At 37.3% G+C, this 24814-nt stretch overlaps 1 protein-coding gene across 4 annotated transcripts in view; it reads left to right on the forward strand.

Annotated features, from left to right (window-relative positions):
* The window catches only part of VWA8 (von Willebrand factor A domain containing 8), a 382692-nt gene that overhangs the window by 75843 nt on the left and 282035 nt on the right, over positions 1-24814 (forward strand). For 3 of the 4 annotated variants that reach the window (XM_010374503.2, XM_010374504.2, XM_030922265.1), the window contains 4 exons: positions 1974-2078; positions 11544-11675; positions 14003-14137; positions 14228-14305. In XM_010374503.2, the coding sequence (XP_010372805.1) occupies positions 1974-2078; positions 11544-11675; positions 14003-14137; positions 14228-14305 (450 nt within the window). The remainder of the gene's footprint in view (positions 1-1973; positions 2079-11543; positions 11676-14002; positions 14138-14227; positions 14306-24814) is intronic. The other variant, XM_030922264.1, reaches the window with a different exon arrangement.

Consider the following 24814-nt stretch of genomic DNA (forward strand, 5'->3'; position numbering starts at 1 on the left):
AGGGACACAAATTTCTGGATACTAACTGCTCTCCCAGCATGTGTGCAAGTGTGGCTTCAAGAGCCCAAGGATGTCTTCTTAGAAAGACCTACAGCAGTTGCTGTTGGAAGAGGAAGCTAGGAGGCACAAGAGAGAATACAAACAGATCTGAGGGGATCTGATAGAGTACAGACATTGTCCACTACAGTTTCACAAAGGGCATGGCGGTCATGTCTGGAGTGATAGAAATGCCTTCCAGGCAAGAAGTCAAAGCACAGGCAAATGTGTTTAATCACAAAAGGGCCTAGTATCTTTGGAGAATGAGAATAAGTTGTATCCCTAAAGCAAGTATGTGTGGTAGAGGGAGAAGTTAGAACACTATTGTGAAATGTTTTGTATGATGAATGAAGTTTCCTGGATTTTATGATGTGGAAAAAGTAGCTTATCAGAGAATATTAAGTAGGTGGGCTATGAAGGTGACCAGACTTATGTTGGAGGAAGACACCTTTGTTGGCAGTGAGGGAATGACTAGGAAGCTTTTTTAACACTCAGTGAGACCCTGTGGAAGAGGGCACCATCCAAGATAGTGGGGATACTATCTTAGGCAAGAGACTTATATTTAAACTTTAATGTATGTATGTATGTATGTATGTATGTATGTATGTATATATGTATGTTTCCTGTGAGTCAGGGAGCCTAGGTATTGTTGACATTGTTCTTTACATCCAGAACAGAATTTCTCCTCCTGTTTATTAAATCTTACACTTTTATCGAATCTTTTTGTTTTTGCTTAGAACATTTTATTTTGAAAATTCTCAAATGTAAAAAAAGTTGAAAAATAGTAATTTCATAATCCCCTCACCTACAATCACCAATTATTAATATATTGGTACATTTGTTTGCATGTGCTTTTTTCTTTTTTTTTTTTTTTCCTGAACCATTGGAAGTAAATTGCAGTCAGTACTCTTAAATACTTTAGTATATGTATTAGTTCGTTCTCCCGCTGCTATGAAGAAATACCTGAGACTGGGTAATTTATAAAGGAAAGAGGTTTTACTAACTCACAGTTCCACAAGGCTGTGGAGGCCTCAGGAAACTTACAATCACGGTGGAAGGGGAAGCAAACACGTCCTTCTTCACATGGTGGCAGGAGAGAAAAGTGCCGAGTGAAGGAGAGGAAAAGCCCTTTATAAAGCCATCAGATCTCATGAGAACTCACTACCATGAGAACAGCATGGAGGTTAACTGCCCCCATGATTCATTTATCTCCCACCGGTCCTATGGGAGCTACAATTCAGGATGAGATTTGGGTGGGCACAAGCAAACCATATCAGTATGCAGCTTCTAAGAATTAGGACATTCTTCTCCATAACCAGAACAACATTATCACACTTCATATCATGTTAACAGTAATCCATATCATCTAATAGATAGTTCATATTGAAATTTCACTAATCGTTCTTATCAATAGACTCTTTTAAAGTGAGGTGGACAGAATTGACAGTGCAAATAATGTGAGGAAAGACTTGAGGATAATGAATACTTTCTAATTTTGTAGTTATAACTGTGAAGCTAAGTGAATGTGGGTGAGATTAATCTAGGAATAAAAGGGGATCAGGTACTTTGGGATGAATAAGGTACAGACATGTATTCTGTTTCAAATGGGGGTCTATGGGATATTCATATAGTCATATGTAATAAACAATTGAGGGCTCAGGTTTAGAGCTCAAGAAAGAAGTCAGGACCAGACATAGAAGTGTGGGAGCCATCAATACATAGAAGATAGATGAAAGATGGAAATGGGTAAGCTTACCCAGGGAAAGGGCAAGGAATGAGAAGAGAAAATAATGAATATTTGCTTTTGTAGACTTATAGAAAATACCAGACACCTATTGGTTACTTTTACAAGTCAGTTTTAATGTTTGTACATTTCAGATGTTTTCTGTGATTATTTTGAATTTTGCTCATTCCTATATATTTTTGCTCCTACATAGGATTCCTTTCCTATGATGCCAATCAAACATGCAATCCAGTGGCTTTATCCATATAGTATTTTACTAGGTCACGAAGGGAAGATGGCTGTAGAAGGTGTTTTAAAGGTGAGTATCTGCTTCCATTTCTTTCCTTTCTTTTCCCATTTTCCCTTCTCTTGCCTTTTCCCATCTTCCCCTCACTCCTTTCCCCACCTTTCCTATTTTTCTCTCCCCATCCTTATTTCTTCCCTTTTTCTTCCCCTCCATTCTTTACTAGGCATGGAGGCATCGGCATTCCAACAAGAAGACAGCTGTGATAAATAGGGCAGCAAACACAGAGTGGGTGATGTGGTTGGGAGATTTGTTGTGTTGAGCAAAGAAGTAAATAGATTGAGCAAATGAATGAATATATTGAGGATAATAAGAGCTATGCTTCTCACTGTTGGATAAGGGATTTATAACTATGGAAAAGGGGAAGGCAAGAAAAAACTCTTAAGGTATTGGACTGGAATTGGTGTTATTATGAATCATGGGTTTTTATAAACCATATATATGAACAGATAGTTACAGATAGAGATAGTATGTGTATATGTATAAATACACATATTGTCTAGCTGTCTCCTGAGAGAGCCTAAAAACTATGATGTTCTAGTAGCAGTGATCACACCAAGTACCTGGACGTTGGTTTCTAAATACCATGTTCTCTCAAAGGATCAGGTTAGGGAATGTAGAAGATGAGCCTGGACCATCTTTTTGTGCCAGAGAGTAAGGAGATATTCAACAAGTGATGTTGATATGTCAAAATGATGGAGTTCCCAGGTTGAAGTGGCTGAAATCTGGGACAATTTGAGCATAAAAATAAATGATGATGGTAATTGGTTTTAACCTGTTGCATAAAATAGGAATCCATGAATCCATACTGATATAAATGAACAAAAAATATGGAGATGGGCATTCTCTTTTAAAGTGTAAAATGCCTACTTGTGATTCTAGAAGGAATTACATAAATAGAAAAAACACCATTTGGCAACCATCAGAGTGGCAGTTAATTTAGACAGGAGTCATCAAAGGGTGTTAAAGCTGGCAGGTGGAGCTTCTATGAGGCACAGGGTATTGGTGTAATCTCTGAATATCTCCCTCCAAAAGACTCAGTTGACTACCAAACCAAGAAAGTGGTATTTTTACAGTAAACTTCAACTTGACCAGGTGGGACAAATTGACCTTGTATGCCTCCCAAATTCCCCATTTCTGGGGAATTTTTGCTGAGAGTTCATGATGTATGTTTGGCTATGAGGAAATATTGTAGAGTTCTAGATTGAGGGCCATTATATAGAACATAGGCCTCTATTCTTTAAAACTGTTCAGACATGAAAGACAGGGAAAAACATAGAAATGTTTCAGGCTAAAGGAGACTGAAGAGATTGGATAGCTAAATGCATCATTTGTTCCTGAATTAAATCCTGGACCTTTAGAAACAAGTGACAATATTGGCACTGTTTGTAAAACTTGAATAGAGTCTGTGGATTGGATAATAGTGTTATATTAAGTGGATTTCCTCATTTGGAGGCTTATGTGGCAATTACACCGGCCACAGTTGTTGTTTTCAGGAAATATCAACTGAAGTGTTTAGGGGTATGGGGACATCATATCGGCAGCTTGTTCTCAAATTGTTCACATAAAGATCACTGATAAAGTAGGCAGGGGGAGTAGGAGGGAGAGGGAGATGTGCTTTAAAAATGTTAACCATTGAGGAAACTGGTTGAAGGTTATTAACTTGAAAAGCGAGCATTTTATATAAAACTATGGAACTTGCTATTGAGCTTTCATTTAAACTAATGAAGGCCTCATTTTTTGTCATAAGTGGTTTATAGTACGTGGGGCATGGGGGCATGGTTTTCTTTCAAAATACGTGTGGCATAATTTCCTCTTTGTATCGTTAACAGTGGTGTTTTCCAAAAGGCCAATCACACTCTACAATGTCTTATAACTGTATTTTTAAAGTGTTGACCCTTGGTAGAGACTTACTGGCTCACCAAAATTAACTCCTCCTTATGAAAGATGGTTTTTGCTTTTCTTACATGGTTTGGCTCGAGGTGCAGATTTCTAAGAAATAGAATGTGAACACTAAGCTGTGTGGCTTTCTATGTAGAAGGTTCAGTTTCTGGAGGCCAGGATTTGACAACTTGAAGCATATGGAATGGTATTTCTCTCTCCCTTATCCTCAAATCTACCCAGAATCTTTGGGATACAGAACATCCTCTGTGTATGTATTAATAATGAGAGGACCGGCCGGGCGCGGTGGCTCAAGCCTGTAATCCCAGCACTTTGGGAGGCCGAGACGGGCGGATCACGAGGTCAGGAGATCAAGACCATCCTGGCTAACATGGTGAAACCCCGTCTCTACTAAAAATACAAAAAACTAGCCGGGCGACCTGGCGGGCGCCTGTAGTCCCAGCTACTCGGGAGGCTGAGGCAGGAGAATGGCATGAACCCGGGAGGCGGAGCTTGCAGTGAGCTGAGATCTGGCCACTGCACTCCAGCCCGGGCGACAGAGCAAGACTCCGTCTCAAAAAAAAAAAAAAAAAAAAAAAAAAAAAAAAAAATAATAATAATGAGAGGACCTTAGAAGAGTGGAACATTGGATTCTAATTATGTAAGTGGGATCTTTTTCAGAGCAGTTAGCCGAAGAACCCAAAGAAACAGTATTTTCATTGACTGGTTATGTCAGTAATAATAATAAGATTATTATACAGCTGTTCCTAATAGATAATGAGAAGAGGGGTATAGTTAGAGACAGAATCTAAAAGAGAAGCAAAAAGAAGCAAGCGGAAAATGATGGTTAATAAAGAGACAAAGGAGGGAAGAGACATCAGAGAATGGAAGCAGTGAAATAACCAATGATGAAAGAGAAGAAAGGTAGGGGTGTGTGTGTGTGTGTGTGTGTGTGTGTGTGTATGAGAGAGAGAGAGAGAGAAAGGGAAAGTAGGAGGAGAAGGAGGAGGAGGAACAGCAGCAGAAAGAGGAGGAGGGTGGATATTAAGAACCATTTGGAAATGGGAGATTAATTCATAGGCTCAAGGAGTCAGGAAATTCCCATCTTCTGACAATATAGTTCACTGCAAGGCTTATTCCAGGTGCTGGGGGAAAAGAGAACTCGAACTTATCTTTGATCTAATCAACCTCTAAGCTAAATTGGCCATTGGTCATTGAAGTAGAGTACCTAGTGTTTAAGATCAAAGGCCGTGACTCCAGATAAACTTTAATGCCCCTCAGCCCAATGTGCAGTGCCTTGGAAACAAGGTCACATCCTCAGGGAGGAAGAAACTCATAAGAAGTTCTGATAAAATGAAGTTTTTTCGTGAAAAAACTGAGAGAAGATATTCAGTGTCTAAAAAAGTCAGTTACAAACAAAGGTCTTTACCTTTACCAGGAAACCACTTTGATGTGTTTTTTGGTCTGTAATTTCAAAACTAGTCATACAAATTTATTATAAAGTTATAGCATATCTTTAAAGAGTTGCATTTTCTTAAGAAAGTAGCTAGTGTTGCTTCATTTTTTGGTCTTTTAACCATAATTAAGGGGAATGTAGAAAAATGATTGAGTTTATATTGGAACAGAAATGATTTCGAATTTGAATGTGAGTGTTTTGAAAAGGAAAAAGGGATTGGTATTAATTAGATAAGAGGAGAAAGAGTATGGCTGCCTTCTCACCTTAATTATGTGAAGAGCTAGTTAATGGATATTTGTAACTCAGTAAACTGTCAAGTGGGAGGGCTTAAGTTCATTTGTCTGATCTTAATGAAGTACTTTCTTTTTGTAAGATCATTACACAGTGATATATACAACCAGATTAGCATCTTAAATAGCTTTTCTTAAGAGTGGAAGTGTCAAAAAAAAAAAAAAAAGGAGTGGAAGAGTCTATTTATTGATATAATTCTTTGTGATCTGTTCTGGGAAGTCTGGCCTGTTATTGTAAGTTTCTGCATTTACCTCAAAGCATTATTTTAAGCAAATATTTATAGATGGGTGAAATATTACATGTGCTCAAATAGTTTTGAATTAGAAGAGGTAAAAATTAATAAAATATTGTTAAATTTGGAAAAAATGTTTGCATAAGATATAGAAGTATGTATTATAATGGTAAATTAAGAAGGTATGTATATATGCACATTCTAAACGCAAATTATGTGCGTATAGAAATCTAGTGATACAGAAATGGATACAACCTGATTTCAGCTCCTGAGGAAGTTACAATATTAATGTCTGAGGAGCATCAGATATTTCAATAAATAACTATTTTAATATGGTGGGTTTTTTTGTTTGTTTTTTTAAGCAGTGTAGCATAATGATGACATAGGCCAGTGAAATAGGAATTAAGCAAATATGAGAAACGTTTCAGAGGAAGGATGATACATATTACTAACTGATGAAATATGAGGTGGGTTATTGGAGCTATGAGAGAAAGTGAGAAACCAAAAATGTCCATAAATCCTACCTTGGACATGTGAGTAGAGTTGCTGTTAATTAATATGATAAAGTGTGAGAAGGAACATGTTTGTGGTGGGGGCTAAATAATTCCATATACTAGAACCCTTTTGAATTTGGGGTTTTTCTGGTGGTTTTATCTAGCAGACTTGAAAATATGGACCTGGTTCTAGAGGTGTTTTGATATTAAAGATAAATACTTGGAACCCATTGATGTGTGGGTGTTAGTTGAATTCATGGGAATGGATGTAACAACTTAAGGAATGCAAGTATACTGAGAGGAAAAATCTGTCTGCAGATTGAACATTTCAGGATTGGATCAGTAGGGAAAGAACCTTCAAATTGGGCAGAGGAAGAGTGGTTAGAGATAGAAGCAGAATGGTGGAGAGTATTCTTAGGGAGCATTGGGAGCAACTGTTTCAAGAAGGAAGTAATAGCAACAGTTTCAAATGCTGCAAAGATGCCTTGTTGAATGAAGACTTAACATTCACTCAAAAAAGATTGTTCATTCCGTCCATCCTTCCATCCAATCAATTAGCCAGGCACTATTGTGCTGGAGATGTACGCAACACGGAAGTTTCTGCCTTCATGGAGCTTATTTTTCTGTGAAGAGCGACTATCAGTCAAGTAAGTAAGTAAGTATATAATATGTCAGTTGGGGAATGGATGCTATCACTGAGAAGATGACATTTGAATAAAGATCTGAAGGAGAGAAGTCCTGTGGGTAAAAAGTATTTCAGACAGAAGGGATAACCAGTATAAAAATGCTGAGGCAGGAGCACACCTGGGAACTGTAGGAACAGTAAAGGACAGTGTATTGGGGCAGAGTGAGTGAAGGAGAGGTGATTAGGAGAGAAATCAGAAGGTAAATAAAGTCAGATCATGTAGGGCTCTGTAATCCATGGAAAGGACTTCTGCTTTCAGTCTGAGTGAAGTGGAACACCATTTGAGGGTTTTGAGGAATGTGTTATATGAGTAATCATTTTAACAGGTTGGTTGCTGAGTAGTGAATAGACTGTGGAGGGTATGAATGAAAACAGGGAAAAAAACAGTTGGTAGACTCTTGTAGTAATCCAGTTGAGACAGTATTGTACCTTTGACCAGCTGTGATGTTGGTAAGAAGTAGTTGGATTTGGGTTATGTTTTGAAGGTAGAATCATTATGATTTGCTGAAGGGTTGGATGTAGGGTTGATACAGAGTTAAGGATGATTTCAAGCTTTTGGACTGAGAAACGTGAATGATGAAGTTGGAGATAGAGAATATGGAGGTGGAGGGAATATCAGACCAGAGTATTGGACATATTTGATTTAACATGCCTATTAGCCAAATGGAAATGTCAAAGAGGCAGTTGCATATATAAGTCAAGATTTCAGGAGAGAGATCTGGATCAGAGAGAGAAAATTGGGATCATGATGGTTTGTAAAGTCATGCAAGTGATGAGCTTATTTAAAAAGTGAATGTAGATAGAAAACAAAAAGTTCCACTCCTGAAGTACCTTACTGTGTACTGGTCAAGAAGATGAAGAAGAACCTGCAAAAGAGACTGAGAAGGAAACAGCAAAATAGGAAGAAAACTAATTTATTTAATTTGGTAAAGTGGATATCATTGATGAACTCACCAAGATCAGTGTTAGTAGAGTGATGGGAACGTAAGCCAAAAATCAAGGGGCTTACATTTTAAATTGGAGATGAAACTGAACCAGTGATTATATATTCATATGTATCAACCAAGTTTGATGGTGAACAAAAGCCAAAAGATGATAGATCACTTAAGGATGAGGTATAATTAAGAAATGACTGTTTCTTGAAATGGGGGAGGCAAACATTTTTATAGGCAGAAGGGACAAAAAATGTGGAGTACATGAAAAATGTGGCCTAGCTAAGGTGGAAAAGGACATTTTCAGAGCACCCTTGTGTGTTGGTTTGAAATGATGGAAGAACATGCTTTCCACTCAGGAACTGGAATGATGGAGCTGCCATAATCTGACGTAGAAAGACTTCTAGGGGTTTCTGTCTACTCATAGTTAAAGCAGAAGTCCTTTCTACTGAAACAGTGGGTACAATAACAAGAATTGATTAAAACATCAATGATTTTGAGGATGAAGGAAACATAATTTTGTTCGTTCATTTAACAAGCCGTTATTGACCATTGACTATGTCCCATGTGTGATTCTAGGTTCTGGAAATTTAGAGTGAGCCAAATAGACACATTTAATACTGCCCTAATGGGGCTTATGTTCTAGTAAAGTATGGAGGAGTATGCGTCTGAAAGCTCTGTTCTGAGTGGAGGAGGCAGCTAGATTGCCTCGTGACAGGGTGATAAATGGGCTCAGATTGACTTCTGAGGAGAGTAGTAATGGTTTGTATTTGTTGATGAGGGGCTATGAGAAAAGAACCCAGGAGAGACTGTGGCCACATATTTGTTCAGGCAATATGGTTTGCAGAATTTCACTTTCAGTGCTTAACAATCTAGAAAAAGGTATGAAAAAAGTAGATGGCCTGATGGGACAGGATTGGGAATTGTAAGGATGAATATGGAAGCCCGACAGACCAGTATCCAATGTGATTTATATTTCATTTTATTTAATTATAATTCACAGTTTAAATAACCTAATTCTAAAGAAAGTGTATTAGAAATGTTAGTACTGTTTAACTGAAATTCAAGAATTCATAGGAAATACTCATAAAGTGGTAAGTTAACAAACTCTTGTTTTCTACCTCTTGCTAGGAAGTAACCTGAAATAATTAGGCTACTTGTCTATTGTCCTTCTGACCAGCTGTGATGTTGATAAGAAGTAGTTGGATTTGAAGGTAGAATCATTATGATTTGCTGCAAGGTTGGATGCAGGGTTGAGACAGAGTTAAGGGTGATGATTTCAGGCTTTTGGACTGAGAAACTTAAATGATGAAGTTGGAGATAGAGAATATGGGGGTACCTTTCTGATTAACGATCCTCTAAACTTTCTATGCCAGAAAATGATAATTCACCTTGCAATTTGAAGTTTTTACTATCCTAGTGTATTCTGGCCTACTATTTTTATTTTACTGAAATATTTTAGCTTGAATTATTTATGAGGACATAACCAGTATAGCAAGTGGCTCAGGACATTAGTGTTTATTTCTGGAATATGAGTCCTCTGACACCAATCCTGTATCAAATTAGATTGACACTACTCTAGCTGTGGTAAAAACATACATTTAAGCTCATTTATTTGTTTTCCTAGAATTTAATGAATCTTTGTTCTACATTTTTTTTTCCTTTTTTTTTTTTTTTTTGAGACAGAGTCTCGCTCTGTCACCAAGCAGAGTACAGTGGCACGTCTTGGCTCACTGCAACCTCCTCTTCCCGTGTTCAAGCAATTCTCCTGACCCAGTCTCCTGAGTAGCTGGGACTACAGGTGTGCACCACCACGCCTGGCTAATTTTTGTATTTTTAGTAGAGACGGGGTTTCACCATGTTGGCCAGGCTGGTCTTGAACTCCTGACCTCAAGTGATCCACCCATCTCTGCCTCCCAAAGTGCTGGGATTACAGGCATGAGCCTTCGCACCCAGCCATTTGTTCTACATTCTAATGAATTTAATTACTTGAGTAGGTCTTGCTCCTTTCCTATTGAGTCCTCCTTAAAATACAGTGAACCTTTTTTTTTTCCATGAAATTAAGGTGTCAATAATTGTTATTTGTCTACAGCATGGAAGCAATTCTTGTCAAATTATGTGATACTGTGGGGATTTGCATATATAAATTGTGTGAAATGTAGAGCTTTTTAATGGTAGTACAAATATACAGTTTTTTTTTTTAGGTTTGGGGAAAGGAGTTAGTGATTGTCTTGAGTACTTATGACATCAAAATGAACACTTGAACTGGGCTGTTATGTTTAGAATGTTGAGGTTAAACATGATTTCCTTCCTCCCAAATCTATTTTCTGGAGTTCTTTCATTCTGCAGAATACAAGAGGATCTGTTCTTTCACTGAGTTTCAACTCTTTCACTATAGTAATAACGTTCCAAAACTAGTGTAGAATTTTGGGGGTTAATTTCTGCCTATTTAATAGTAAAAATAAATTCAGTTTTTTATATTGAGCATGCTGTTACAAGTAGGGCATCGAACTTAATTTTCTATTTATTTTCATCTTTCACGTATTTATCTGTATTCTTTCTGTGCAGTTTTGATATAACTAGCTGGAATGAAGTGGTGTAGTCAGTGTTAGAACATTGGTAATTGGGCCGTATCAAGAATCAATGGTTCTAGCCTTTTTTTTTTTTTTTTTTTTTTTTTTTTTTTGTTTGAGATGGAGTTTTTGCTCTGTTGCCCAGGCTGGAGTGCAGTGGCACAATCTCAGCTCACTGCAACCTCTGTCTCTGGGTTCAAGGGATTCTCGTGCCTCAGCCTCCCAAGTTGCTGGGACTACAGGTGTGCACCACCATGCCCGGCTAATTTTTGTATTTTTAGTAGACAGGGTTTCACCATGTTGGCCAGGCTCATCCTGACCTCAGGTGATCCGCTTGCCTTGGCGTCCCAGAGTGCTGGGATTACAGGCATGAGCCACTGTGCCTGGTGGTTCTAGCCTTTTAAATCCAGTTCAACAAATATTGAGACCCCACCGTGTAGAAAGCACCGTACCATATGCTGTGGAAAATTGTTATAATAATTTTAGTTAAGCTGTTCACATAGCTGACAGCAGAATGATGTCCAAGAAGTTCTGTTTTCATGGATTTCAGGTAACACATTAACTTTGATTGATTTAAAGAACAAACCAATATGGGCCTTGTTTTATTTCAGCATGTTTTGAAGGGTCTTATCATCTTTTCCTAGGAAGCTGATTATCAAGAGATGTAAGCTATGAACTTTCACCAGGAATTCAGTGATTCCGTTTCTTGTCATATAGTAAATTTTAGGGACTATTTTTATATCATCTTTAATAATTGTTGTAAGTAGAATGGTATTAGTAGGAATAGAAAAGAGTTCTCATTAACTTTTTTTAACCTCTACTTTTATATAAAAATATAAAATGGATTTCGGTTGTAATTAAGGTGTAATCTTTCAGATAGCCAACGTTAATGCTACGATGAAAAGTAAATTGCATGATTTTCTTGTAATTTTACAGCGCTTTGAACTTCAAGATTCAGGGAGCTCTCTGCTTCCTAAAGAGATTGTAAGAGTAGAGAAGATGACGGAAAACCATGTGTCCCAAGCTTCTGTGACCATCCGGATTGCAGATAAAGAGGTGACCATTAAGGTAATTAATCACAGGTTTATTCTTTCTAAGATATACCTTATTCTGCCTGTTTTTATGACCTAAATTAGGTTTATGATCTCCTTATAAGTCTTTCTTGATAGTACTGCTTCTGTCTGTATATATATATATCTATGTCTCCAGAGTCATGTGTGCTTACAAACTGGAAAAATTCAGGAGAAACAGGGAAAGACTTTCATCAAAAATTCAAAGTTGACCTCTGGGAAAATCAAGTCGTGGGTTGATTATTGACAGCATTTTGTCCTATGAGTCCTTGGTAAGAAATAGTGTTTTCAAACATTTGAGCTGCTACAGAGCCCTGTTGTAGAGTAAAATCTTTCTTAGCTATGTGAAACAGTTTAAAAAGGATCGGCTCGGTTGAATGGTTTTTAGAAGAGGGAAATAATATTTGGTCATAGAGCTCCATCTGCATGTATATATGTTATATATATATCAACTCCTTCTATATATATCTCTATGTATATATATACACATATTTTATGGAGTCTTACTATATTGCCCAGGCTTGTTTTGAATTCCTGAGCTCAAACAATACTCCTGCCTTAGCCTCCTGAGTAGCTGGGACTACAGGCACATGCCACTGTGCCCAGCTCATGATAAACTTTTTTGTTTTAATATTTGATATTATTAATATTAATTCATGTTACTGTACTTATTCATCGAACTGAATATTGATTACATCTACCATGAGCTAGGTTCCATATTATGAGTTTACTGTATATTAGTTACTGTATTTGTCTCTTTGCATATATTATGCGATTTAAATCCCCCAAGGTCCATTAAGGTAAGTTTTATTATCTCCATTTTGTAGATTAGAAAACTGAGATGTAAAGAGGTTAATTGATTCACCCAGAGACACCAGCTAGGAGATAGCACAGCTGGGATTTCTAGACAGGGAGAGTTGCCCACTATACTCTCTGTTTTCTTCAGATGAATGGCTCATCTAGCTGATAGTTTAGGATAGAGGCAGATGAGTTAAGACTGCATTGGAATGACTGGGGATATGGAGAAGGAAGTAATACTGGGATTCAGGAGACTGAATAGGGAAAGCTTCAGAGCGAAGGTGAAGCTTGAGCTAAGTGTACAAGAATAACTCAGGATTTTTCCAGTGGCTCAGGACTGGATAGGACATTTTTGGCAGTTTAAACAATATGTTCAGAAGCATGAGGTATGAAAAAGACTTCATTATTTGCTTCCCTTTGGTTATGGCTTTTTAACCTCATTGCCTCTAGTCTCTTCCAGTTAGCTTTCTGTGTTGATACCAGGATAAATTCTTAAATGCAAATCTGATCCTGTCGCTTCCAAACTTACAATTCTTTGGTTCGTGTAGTATATAATATGATCCAACCCAGAGTCCTCAGCAGAGCATGGCTCCTTGGGAACTAATAGGCAGGATGAAAAAAAGGGGGGGGAAAGACAAAAAATAAAAGGAGAAGTAGGTGTAAAAGATGGGAAGAGATACTCTGAACAGATGTCTCTCAGTAGTAAACTAAGATAAATCTGAAAAGGATTTGTGGACTTGACTTTTAGAAATCAGGAGGTCATTGGTGACTTTAGAGATTCCAGTGGACTAACATTAATTCTGTGCTTACAACTAGAATTTAGGGAAAAATTTATTCTCCGGTAGTAACATCTTTACTGTAAGTTATAAACAGCATTAAGATGACATGATTTTTATGAATATGTCTGACAGTGTGGGACTTTAATTTTAGAGAAATAATTGATTTGGAAGTTTTGTAATAATAATCATCAGATCTGTTAAATGAAAAAATAGTTGCTGCTCTATTGAAATATCAAAAACAGTAAAGAACTAAATTGAGCAAGCTATTAGTTGGAGGCTTTTAAGCAGCAGTTATATACTTTTAAGTTACTGATATTTTGAGAAAAACATATGCATGTTTTACACACAGATACACACACAAATATATATACATATATATATATACTCACACACACACACACACACACACATATATATATTTTTTTGTTTTTTGTTTTTTGAGACAGTCTCTCTGTTGCCCACGCTGGAGTGCAGTGGCGCAATCTCGGCTCACTGCAACCTCTGCTTCCTGGGTTCAAGTGATTCTCCTACCTCAGTCCCCTGAGTAGTTGGGATCACAGGTGCGTGCCACCATGCCCAGCTAATTTTTTTTGTATTTTGGTAGAGATGGGGTTTCACCATATTGGCCAGGCTGGTCTCGAACTACTGACCTCAAGTGATCCGCCTGCCTTGGCCTCCCAAAGTGTTGGGATTACAGGCATGAGCCACCATGCCCGGCCATGTTATATTGACCTCTCTTTAATTATAGGTGCCAGCTGGGACCAGGCCATTAAGTCAACCTTGTGCATCAGACCGTTTCATACAGACTTTGAGCCATAAGCAGCTACAGGCTGAAATGATGCAGTCTCACATGGTTAAGGATATATGTTTAATTGGAGGAAAGGTAAGAATGACAGTCTCACTGCAGACTTTTAGTTTCCTGGCTTTTGGTTATTTTGACTTACCCCTTGAATAATTGTGTTTCCATTTGTAGGGTTGTGGAAAAACAGTGATCGCCAAGAACTTTGCTGATACCTTAGGATACAACATAGAACCTATTATGCTCTATCAGGTACAGTGCTCATTTTTAGCTGCACTTGGACTATAAGCATATATCCTCAGCCCATCAGCAGAATTTATGGATATCTTCTTGTTATGACTCTTTTTTTATGTAGGTAAAGAACCAAAATAGTAATCAAATTATTCCAATTAAAGTGCAATTATAATTATTTGGCGCTTTTGAAAGTACATTCTAGGATATCTGATGTGCACAACATATCAGGGGCTGTTTTTCAGAGAGATTTATTTTCCAGAGGCCTGGAAGGGTAGGGGGAAAGGAGGAGTGAAGAGAGGCTGGTTAATAGTTATAAAAATACAGGTAGGTGGGAGAAATAAGACCTAGTGTTTGATAAATAAGTAGAATGATTATAGTAGACAATAATCTATTGTATATTTTAAAATAGCTAGTAGTTAATAATTCAGATGTTCCAGCATAAAGAAAAGATAAATGTGTGAGGTAATCGACACCTTAATTACCCTAATTTTTTATTTCACATTATATGAATGTGTCAAAATATCGCATATACTCTGAAAATATGTACATATATTGTGTCAATTAAAAAGTGAGATTCATTTTATATGCATGTCCCCACACAGAATACATTTACTGGTAATTTGGAAATCGAAACAAAATAGGTTTCAGCTGCAGTGGGAGCTAAATATGTATTCACTGAATAGATTATTTTTTAAATAGTGACAAAATATGTATAACATAAAGTTTACTACATTAGCCTTTTTTTTTTTTTTTTTGAGACGGAGTTTTGCCCTTTTGCCCAGGCTGGAGTGCAATGGCACAATCTCGGCCCTCTGCACTCTCCGCCCACCCCGGTTTCAAGCGATTCTCCTCCTGCCTCAGCCTCCTGAGTAGCTGGGATTACAGGCACCCGCCACCATGACTGGCTAATTTTTTTTGTATTTTAGTAGAGACAGGGTTTCGCCATGTACAAATTCACTGGCAGAAAGTACCTTCACAATGTTGTGTAACCATTACCACTTCCTTTTTCCAGAACTTTTTCATTATCCTAAACAAAAACTCTGTACTCGTTAAATAGTAGCTCTCAGTTTTTCTTTCCCTCTCAGACCCTGGTAAACTCTACTTTCTGTCCCTATAAATTTGCCTTTTCTAGGTACCTCATATAAATGGAATCATAATTTTTGTCCTTCTTGTTTAGTTTATTTTACTTACCATAATGTTTTCAAGGTTTATCTGTGTTGTTGCGTATATCAGAATTTCATCCCTTATTAGGGCAGAGTCATATTCTGTTTTATGTCTATACCATTCTTTGTTTCTCCATTGGTCTGTTGATGGACACTTGGGGTTGTTTCCTTTACACTATTGTAACCTTTTGGCTATAGTAAGTAATTCTGCTGTGAACAGTGGTGTACAAGTAGATATTTGAGTCCCTGCTTTCAGTTTTTTAAGGTATATACCTAGGAATGGAATTATTGGATCGTATGATAATTCTGTGTTTAATTTTTTCAGGAGCAAATAAACTATTTTCCATAGCAGTTGCACCATTTTCATTCCCACCAACAATGCACAATGGTTCCAATTATTCTACATTCTCCCTGACACTTTTCTTTCTTTTTTCCTTTTTTTTTTTTTCGTAGTCATTATCCTAATGGCTGTGAAGTGGTAATTCACTGTAGTTTTGATTTGCAGCTCTCTAATGACTACTGATGCTAAGCATCTTTTTCATGTACTTACTGGCTATTTGTATATCTTCTTTGGAGAAATACCTATTTGAAACTCTTACCCATGTCTAACTTATTTATTTTTTTTCTCTTGATTTTTATTTTAGATTTGGGGGTACATGTGCAGGTCACAATTTACATGGGTAAATTGTATGTCACTGAGGTTTGGTGTATAAATGATCCCGTCACCCAGGCAGTGAGCATAGTGTCTGATAGTTTTTCAATGCACAGCCCCCTCTCAAGTAGTCCCTGTTGTCTGTTGTTCCCATCTTTATGTCCGTGTGTACTCAATGTTTAGCTCCCACTTATGAGAACGTGCAGCTTTGACTTTTTGTTCCTGTGTGTGTTCACATAGCATAATGTCTTCTAGCTACTTCCACGTTGCTGCAAAGGACATGATTTTGTTCCTTTTTATGGCTGCGTGGTTTTCCATGGTGTATCTATGCCACATTTTCTTCATCTAGTCCACTGTTGGTGGGCACCTAGGCTGATTCCATGTCTTTGCTGTTGTGTATAGTGTTTGTATTAGTCAGAGTTCCCTAGAGGGACAGAATATAATACACACACACACACACACACACACAAATAGGAGATATATATATATATATATATATAAAAGTGGAAATATATATACACACTAATAGATACACACACACTTATATATAATATATATACATATAATCATATAATCTGTGAATTCATATATATATATGAAGAGGAGTTTATTAAGTACTAACTTACACCATTACAAGGTCCCACAATAGGCTGTCTGCAAGCTTGAGGAGCAAGGAGAGCCAGTCTGGTCTCAAAACTGAAGAATTTGGACTCCAATGTTTGAGGGCAGGAAGCATCCAGCTCGCAAGAAAGATGTAGGCTGGGAGGCTAGACCCGTCTTGCCTTTTCATGTTTTTCTGCCTGCTTTATATTCACTGGCAGCTGATTAGATGGTGCACATCAGATTAAGGGTGGGTCTGCCTTCCCCAGTCCACTGACTCAAATGTTTATCTCCTTTGGTAACACCCTCACAGACACACCCAGGATCAATACTTTGCATCCTTCAGTCTAATCAAGTTGACACTCAGTATTAACCATCACAGTGCTGCAATTAACATATGTGTAGAACAATTTATTTTCATTTGAGTGTGTACTTAGTAAGGGGTTTGCTAGGTCAAATGGTCGTTCTGTTTTAAGTTCTTTGAGGAGTCTCCAAACTGCTTTCCACAGTGGCTGAACTAATTTACATAGCTGCCAGCATTGGGTGAGTGTTCCCTTTTCTCCACAACCTCGCCAGTATCTGTTATTTTTTGACTTTTTAGTAATAGCCATTCTGACTGGTGTGAGATGGTATTCATTGTGATTTTGATTTGCATTTCTCTAATGATAGTGTTGATGAGCCTTTTTAAAATATATTTTGGCTACACGTATGTCTTCTTTTGAGAAATGTCTGTTCTTGCCCTTTGCCAATTTTTTAAATGGGGTTGTTTTTTCTTTGTTGAATTGCTCTTTTTGTTATTAGACCCTTGTCATATGCGTGTTTGTGAATATTTTCTCCCATTCTGGAGGTTGTCTGCTTACTTTGCTGATAGTTTCTTTTGCTGTACAGAAGCTTTTTAGTTTAATTAGGTCTCACTTGTCAATTTTTGGTTTTGTTGCAAGTTCTTTTGTGGTCTTAGCCATAAATTCTTTGCCAAGGCCCATATTCAGAATAGTATGTCAGAATAGGTTTTCTTCTAGGTTTTTATAGTTTTAGGTCTTAGATTTAAGTCTTTAACCTGTTTTGAAGTAATTTTTGTATATGGTGAAAGGATCGGGTCCAGTTTCAATCCTGTGCCAGTGGCTAGCCAGTTATCCCAGCACCATTTATTGAATAAGGAGTCCTTGCCCTGTTGTGTGTTCTTGTTGACTCTGTCAAAGATCTGGTGGTTGTAGCTATGTGGCTTTATTTCTGGGTTCCCCTTCCCATTTCATTGGTCTAGGTATCTGTTTTCGTACCAGTATCATGCTGTTTTGGTTACTGTGGTTTTGTAGTATAGTTTGAAGGCAGGTAGCATGATGCCTCAGGTTTTGTTGTTTTTGCTAAGGATTGTATTGGCGATTCAGGCTGTTTTTTGAATCTATGTGAATTTTAGAATAGTTTTTTCTAATTCTGTGAAAAATGATGTTGGTAGTTTGATAGGAATAGCATTTAATCCGTAAATTGCTTTGGGCAGTATGGCCATTTTAACAATTGAAATTCTCAGGAGCACAGCATTTTTTTTTTCACTTGTTTGTTTAATCTCTGATTTCTTTCAGCAGTGTTTTGTAATTCTTGTTGTAGAGAAAAGATCTTTTACTTTCTTGGGTAGCTGTATTCCTAGGTATTTTATTCTTTCTGTGGCTGTTGTAAATGGGATTGTGTTCTTGATTTGGCTTTCAGTTTGGGTGTTATTGGTATATACATATGCTACTGATTTTTGTACCTTGACTTTGTATCCTGAAACTTTACTGTAGTCACTTAGCACTTTTAGGAGCCTTTTGGTGGAGTCTATAGGGTTTTTTAGGCATAGAATCATATAATCTGTGAAGAGAGATAGCTTGACTTCCCCTTTTCCTATTTTTATTTCTTGGTCTTGCCTGATTGCTCTGGCTAGGAGTTCTAGTACTATGTTGAATAGGAATGGTTAGAGTGGACATCCTTGTCTTATTCCAGTTGTTAAAGAGAATGCTTCTAGCGTTTTCCTGTTCAGTACAATGTTGGCTGTGGTCCTTACCCATGTTTTAATTGATTTTTTATTTTTTTTAATGGACTTTTTGTTGTTGAGTTGTAGGAGTGTTTTAATGTATTCTGGGTATAGAATTCATTCTCCACATATATGATTTTCTTTTTTTGAGATGGAGTCTCGCACTGTCACCTGGGCTGGAGTGCAATGGCACAGTCTCGGCTCACTGCAACCTCCGCCTCCCAAGTTCATGTGATTCTCCTGCCTCAGCCTCCTGAGTAGCTGGGATTACAATTGCACATCACCACACCTGGCTAATTTTTTGTATTTGTAGCAGAGACAGGGTTTCACTGTGGTAGCCAGGCTTGTCTCGAACTCCTGACCTTGTGATCCGCCCCCCCTTGGCCTCCCAAAGTGCTGGGATTACAGGCGTGAACCACCCCACCCAGCCATGATTTTCAAACATTTTAATTCATTCTGTGGGTTTTCTTTTTACTATTTTAATAATAGGATTTTATACATCTTTTGATGTACAAAATGTTTAAATTTTGTTGAAGTCCAATTTATCATTTTTCTTTTGTTACCTGTTGTTGGTGTTATAGTTAAGGAATCATCGTAACATCCAATGTCGTGAATTTCCCCCTATGTTTTCTTCTAAGAATTTTACAGTTTTAGGTCTTACTTTTAGGTGTCTAATTCTTTCTGAATTAATTTTTGTATATAATGTAAGGTAAGGGTCCAGCTTCAACTTTTGCATGTGAATATCCAGTTTTCCCAGCACCAATGTTGAAAAGATTGTACTTTCCCCATTGGATGGACTTAGTACTCTTATTAAGAATCATTTGACCATATCTGCAAGGATTTACTTCTGGGCTCTCTATTCTATTCTATTGGCCCATGTGTGTGTCGTTATGCAAGTATTATACTGTTTTGATCATGGTCGTTTTATAGTAAATTTTGGAATCAGTAAGTATATGGCTTCCAAATTTGTTTTTCCTTGCCAGGATTATTTTCAGTATTCAGAGTCCCTTGAGATTCCATATGAATTTTAGGATGGATTTTTCTATTTCTTCAGGAAAAAAAAATGCCATTGAGATTTTTATAGAAATTGTATTTAATCTGTAGATCACTTTGAGTAGTACTGTTATCTTAATAAGCATAAATCTTCCAATCCATGAACATGAATGTTTTTTCATTTATTTATGTCTTCTTTAATTTCTTTCTGTAATGTTTTATAGTTTTCGATGTACAAGTCTTTTGTCTCTCTACTTGTTTTTGAATAGATTATTTTGGTGGGTTTACATATATAATATGGTAATAAGAGAAACTTACAGCTAGTGTTCTTACAGAATTAATTTTTCTGTCTTTTTAAAATAATCTCATCTGAGACATTTTTATCATGCTAATTTAAAAAATTCTGTATGTCAGTATTTGCCTGCTTATGATAGCTTATTATAGCAAAAGAGTCTCTTTATTGTTCGAATGACTTTGGAAGTAAATGTGATACTGTCTACTTACATTTTAGGATAACTTTTGTGTCTTTAGTTTGGTTTTTTGGTTCCACGTTTTTATTGTTTCTGACACTAAATATATTTATATTTAAAATGTTCTTTTATTCTGAAAAAATGACATTTAAACCAGTTAGTTGTTGTGACCTTAGATCATAGAAAATTTTGCAAGTTGCTCATATTTCAAATGATTCTATCGGGATTCCTTCCCTGCTGCTTTAAGGTATTTTGTGCCTATTGATTGAATTGGCCAGAGTTTGGAAGGAAGTGCAACTATGTGTTACCAGTAACTTTTGGACTACAAGTAGAAGAGTCTACTGTAAATGTATACATGAGAATTCTCCCCGAAATTGACTTTTTTTTCTTTTTTTTGGGTAATTTAATTCATTCAGAGCACCAAGGTACCATTTAGGATTTTGAGTTGCTTGAAAATAGTTTTGGCAGCAAAAGAGAAAATATCCCATCTTCGTATAAAACTATGGTGGATTTATATCTCTATTATTTTGTATAGTTTTCATTGTCATATTTTAAGAAAGACAGGTAAAGGTAGGTAAGAAAGGAGATAAAGGTAGTTAAAATAATTGACTGATTAAAGGACTTAAAAGGTTCAAATATTTACTAAGACTCTCTATTATCTTAAAAGATGAACTCTATGAAGGAGCGTATGATCCAAGTTTATGAAATTGTAAAGGATATGAGTTAAAGTGAAGAGATTTAGATTAGTAGAGATATCCTGATTCTTGAAAGAGAAACATGTAGGGAACAGAAAATAAATTTCTGCATTTTATAGCAGGTGGCACATTTTAGAACCCACAGAAAATAAATTTTGAAATGAGTTCTTATAAATTGATTCTGGGCCTACTAGATTTTTTAAGGGAAATAATAGTATTTGTGAGGATATATCTATCTCTAACTAAATTTATGGAAGATACCATGGAGGACACCCTGCCTTCCTACATAATCACTTCTCTTGGTGTCTTTGTCAGAGATCAAAAGATAGATGGTAGGCTCAGTATGCTCGTTCATGTGTCCATACCTTTCCATAGCTCACAGCAGAAATTATCTGAGTATGGCATATAGCTTCTTTCCATGTAAATAATCAGTTGCTTTTTGTTATAGAAACCAAGCCCCTGAGATCAAATATAAGACTCCTCTGTGGGACACAGGAATTAATAAACTTAAAGAAGGAATTTGGTTTGTATAATAATATAGTGCACATTGATGAAAAAGTTCCAGAGGTTTGATACAACATAGAGAATTTAGTGGGAAAAAGTAGATACATCATCTGTTTTCCTAGAAGATGTGGAGACTTCCCTGTTATTTGTACATGTATAAAGCTACACTTAATCTGTGGTTTTTGCCTTATTTTTAGACTTGATTATTTTTAGAACTGCATTTCATATGAAGTAAAAGGAAAACAGAGCTTTAACACAGATTTGAGGCAGTACATAAAGTAAGTTTTATAATAGGCTATAAAAGTCATAAATCATTTGGCTCAAATGTTAGGTCAGATTCTTTTAACTGATTTTTTTTTTTTTAAGGGTTGAACCAGTGATTTCATAGTGTTGAAGAAGTACAAGTTATTCTTTTCCTTCACAACCAGATAAGGGCATATTTCCAGATATCTTTCTACATCATCATAAATACACTAGATCTGAGATCTTTTCCTTCTGATCAAGTGCTAGTTAGATTAAACACCAAGTCAAATTTAATCTACAATTTAAGTGCGCATAAGTTTATGGGACTTTTAGTGAAAATAATTATGGTTTAAAATATGTTGAAATCTTAGGATCATCATTGACTCCTTAGCTAAGTTTTTCTTTCTATAGCTAAACTCACACCAAATCCTTTCCCCTCTCTTCCATCTAATCTACAATCCCCACTTCTTGTTTATCCAAATATGGTGGAAATATTTTTATTCTTTTATTCTCTCTCCTTTGTTTTTATTGCTCTATGTCTTGGATTCATTGCTGTGTCCCTTACCTTTGCCTTGACTTTGTGTTTTTCTCTTATGAAGATTTCAAGACATTTGTATTCATGTAAGTGTTCTTTATTCAACGTTGGACCTTGGAGGCTGACTTTTTTGAGGCATGTTTTTGCTCTGTCCACCAGACGAGTGCAGTGGCGCAGTCACAGCTTACTGCAGGTTCAGACATGTGTTCTTAAGTCATCCTCCCACCTCGGCCTCCTGAAGCTCTGGGATTACAAGTGTGAAGCACCCTGCCCAGCCGGGGCTGATTTTTCACGTGATTCTGTAGCTCATCTTGTTTTCTTGCTTTTTTATTTTACTACAATCTGTCATCCATCCTGTCTTCTTAGATTTTTTTTTTCCACAAAGAATAGCTCTTACCATGCTAAGAATTTATTTACTTCAACTCCTTCGGATTTCTTTTATTATAAAGTTTATTTTTCAAGAACCATGTATACTGTTGATCACATCAGAACTTTAAAATGGTTGACTCTGGCAATCCTTTTCAAATCCCAGGCTTACCAAGGCTTCTGTTTTTGCTTGTGTGTGTGTGTGTGTGTGTGTGTGTGTGTGTGTGTGTGTGTGTGTGTTTTGGAGACGGAGTCTCACTCCATCGCCCAGACTGAAGTTCAGTGGCACAATCTTGGTTAACTGCAACCTCTGCCTCCCGGGTTCAAGGGATTCTCCTGCCTCAGCCTCCTGAGTAGCTGGATTATAGGCCCACACCACCACACCTGGCTAATTTTTGTATTTTTTTTTTTTTTTTTTTTTGAGGCGGAGTCTGGCTCTGTCGCCCAGGCTGGAGTGCGGTGGCCGGATGTCAGCTCACTGCAAGCTCCGCCTCCCAGGTTTACACCATTCTCCTGCCTCCGCCTCCCAAGTAGCTGGGACTACAGGCGCCCGCCTCGTCGCCCGGCTAGTTTTTTGTATTCTTTAGTAGAGACGGGGTTTCACTGTATTAGCCAGGGTGGTCTCAATCTCCTGACCTCGTGATCCGCCCGTCTCGGCCTCCCGAAGTGCTGGGATTACAGGCTTGAGCCACCGCGCCCGGCCTAATTTTTGTATTTTTAGTAGAGACAGGGTTTCGCCATGTTGGCCAGGCTGGTCTTGAACTCCTGACCTGAGGTGATCCCCTCCCTACCTCAGCCTCTCAAAGTGGTGGGATAACAGGCATGAGCCACTGCTCCTGGCCCAGTTTCTCTTTAATAATAATATTGCTTTGTCTCCTGCCTCTTTTATGTAGAATATTTTAAATTTAAAATACATTCTAACCTATCAGACTATAAACTTTAGTGCCTATATTAGTTAGGATTTCCTAGAGAAACAGAACCTATAGAGATTTATTGTAAGAAATTGGTGTGTGAGATTATGGAGGCTAAGAACTCCCATGATCTACCATCTGCAAGCTGGAGAGCCAGGAAAGTGGTGGTGTGCTGGTGTAGTTCTAAGAGGAGCCTGAAGGGCTGAGAACCAACAGAGCCAATGGTGTATGTTCCAGTCTGAGTAAGGAAGACTAATATCCCAGCTCAATAACACATAGAGAAAGCAAATACTGCCTCCCAAAGTGCTGAGATTATAGGCATGAGCCACTATGCCTGGCCAACAAGTAAGATTTTTGAATGAGAACGAAACAAATTGATAATATTACCATATATCAGGGTTGACAAACTTTTTCTGTAAAGTGCCAGATAGAAAATATTTTTAGGCTTTGTGGATCATGAAGTCTTTGTTAAAACTTCTCAACTCTGCTATTATAGTAGAAAAGCAGACAAAAGCAGTACATCAGTGTATGAGTGTGGCTGTGTTCCATCTTGTCACATTTTTGGTGGGATTTTTAAAGTCACGTTTACTGAGGTATGATTCATACATAGTTAAATTCAGTCCATTTTGACAAACATATTTGGTAGTAGGGCCAGTACCACAATTGAGAGATAGGGCATTTCTATCACCTTGAACAATTCCCTTGTTCCCTTGTGTAGTCCACCCAAACCCAGCCCGTGGCAACCACTGTTTTCTATCCATTAGTCTTGCTTTTCCAGAATGTCATATTAATGGGATTATACACTATATGCTTTTCACATCTGGTTTCTTTCACTTACATAATACATTTGAGAGTCATCTATGTTGTTGCATGTATCAGTAGTTTGTTCCTTTTAATTGCTGAGTACCTTATCACATTTTAATTTGTGTTTATATCAGTATTTCTATTTCTTCTACAGTAACTTTCTTTTTTCTTCTACTTCCTATTCTTTATACACACACACACACACACACACATACATACATACACACACACACACACATATATATGTGTATATATTTCAACCTGTGGTGGGCCATTGGGTGGGTTGGTGGGTTCCTTGCTGCTGCCAACAGCCAAGCCATGGGCTATAGTAGCTTTATTTCTGGTGCTCAGCCCTTCTCACTGAGTTTGTCAACACTAGCTTTCTAAGCTTTCCACTCGTTTCCAGGTTGGGATCTGCCCATTCCATCCTTAAAATACTGATTTTTGTTCTAATTTTCCCCCTGCTTTACGTTTTTAAATCACGACTCACAGTTTGCTAGATAATATTGAAGTAATGCTGTTTAGCACACAGCGCTCTTTTTTATCTGGCCCCTGTAAGACCTCAACTGTGCAACTAACATTTACC

The sequence above is a fragment of the Rhinopithecus roxellana genome, chromosome 18, assembly GCF_007565055.1.
Source record: "Rhinopithecus roxellana isolate Shanxi Qingling chromosome 18, ASM756505v1, whole genome shotgun sequence".
NCBI classification, from domain to species: domain Eukaryota; kingdom Metazoa; phylum Chordata; class Mammalia; order Primates; family Cercopithecidae; genus Rhinopithecus; species Rhinopithecus roxellana.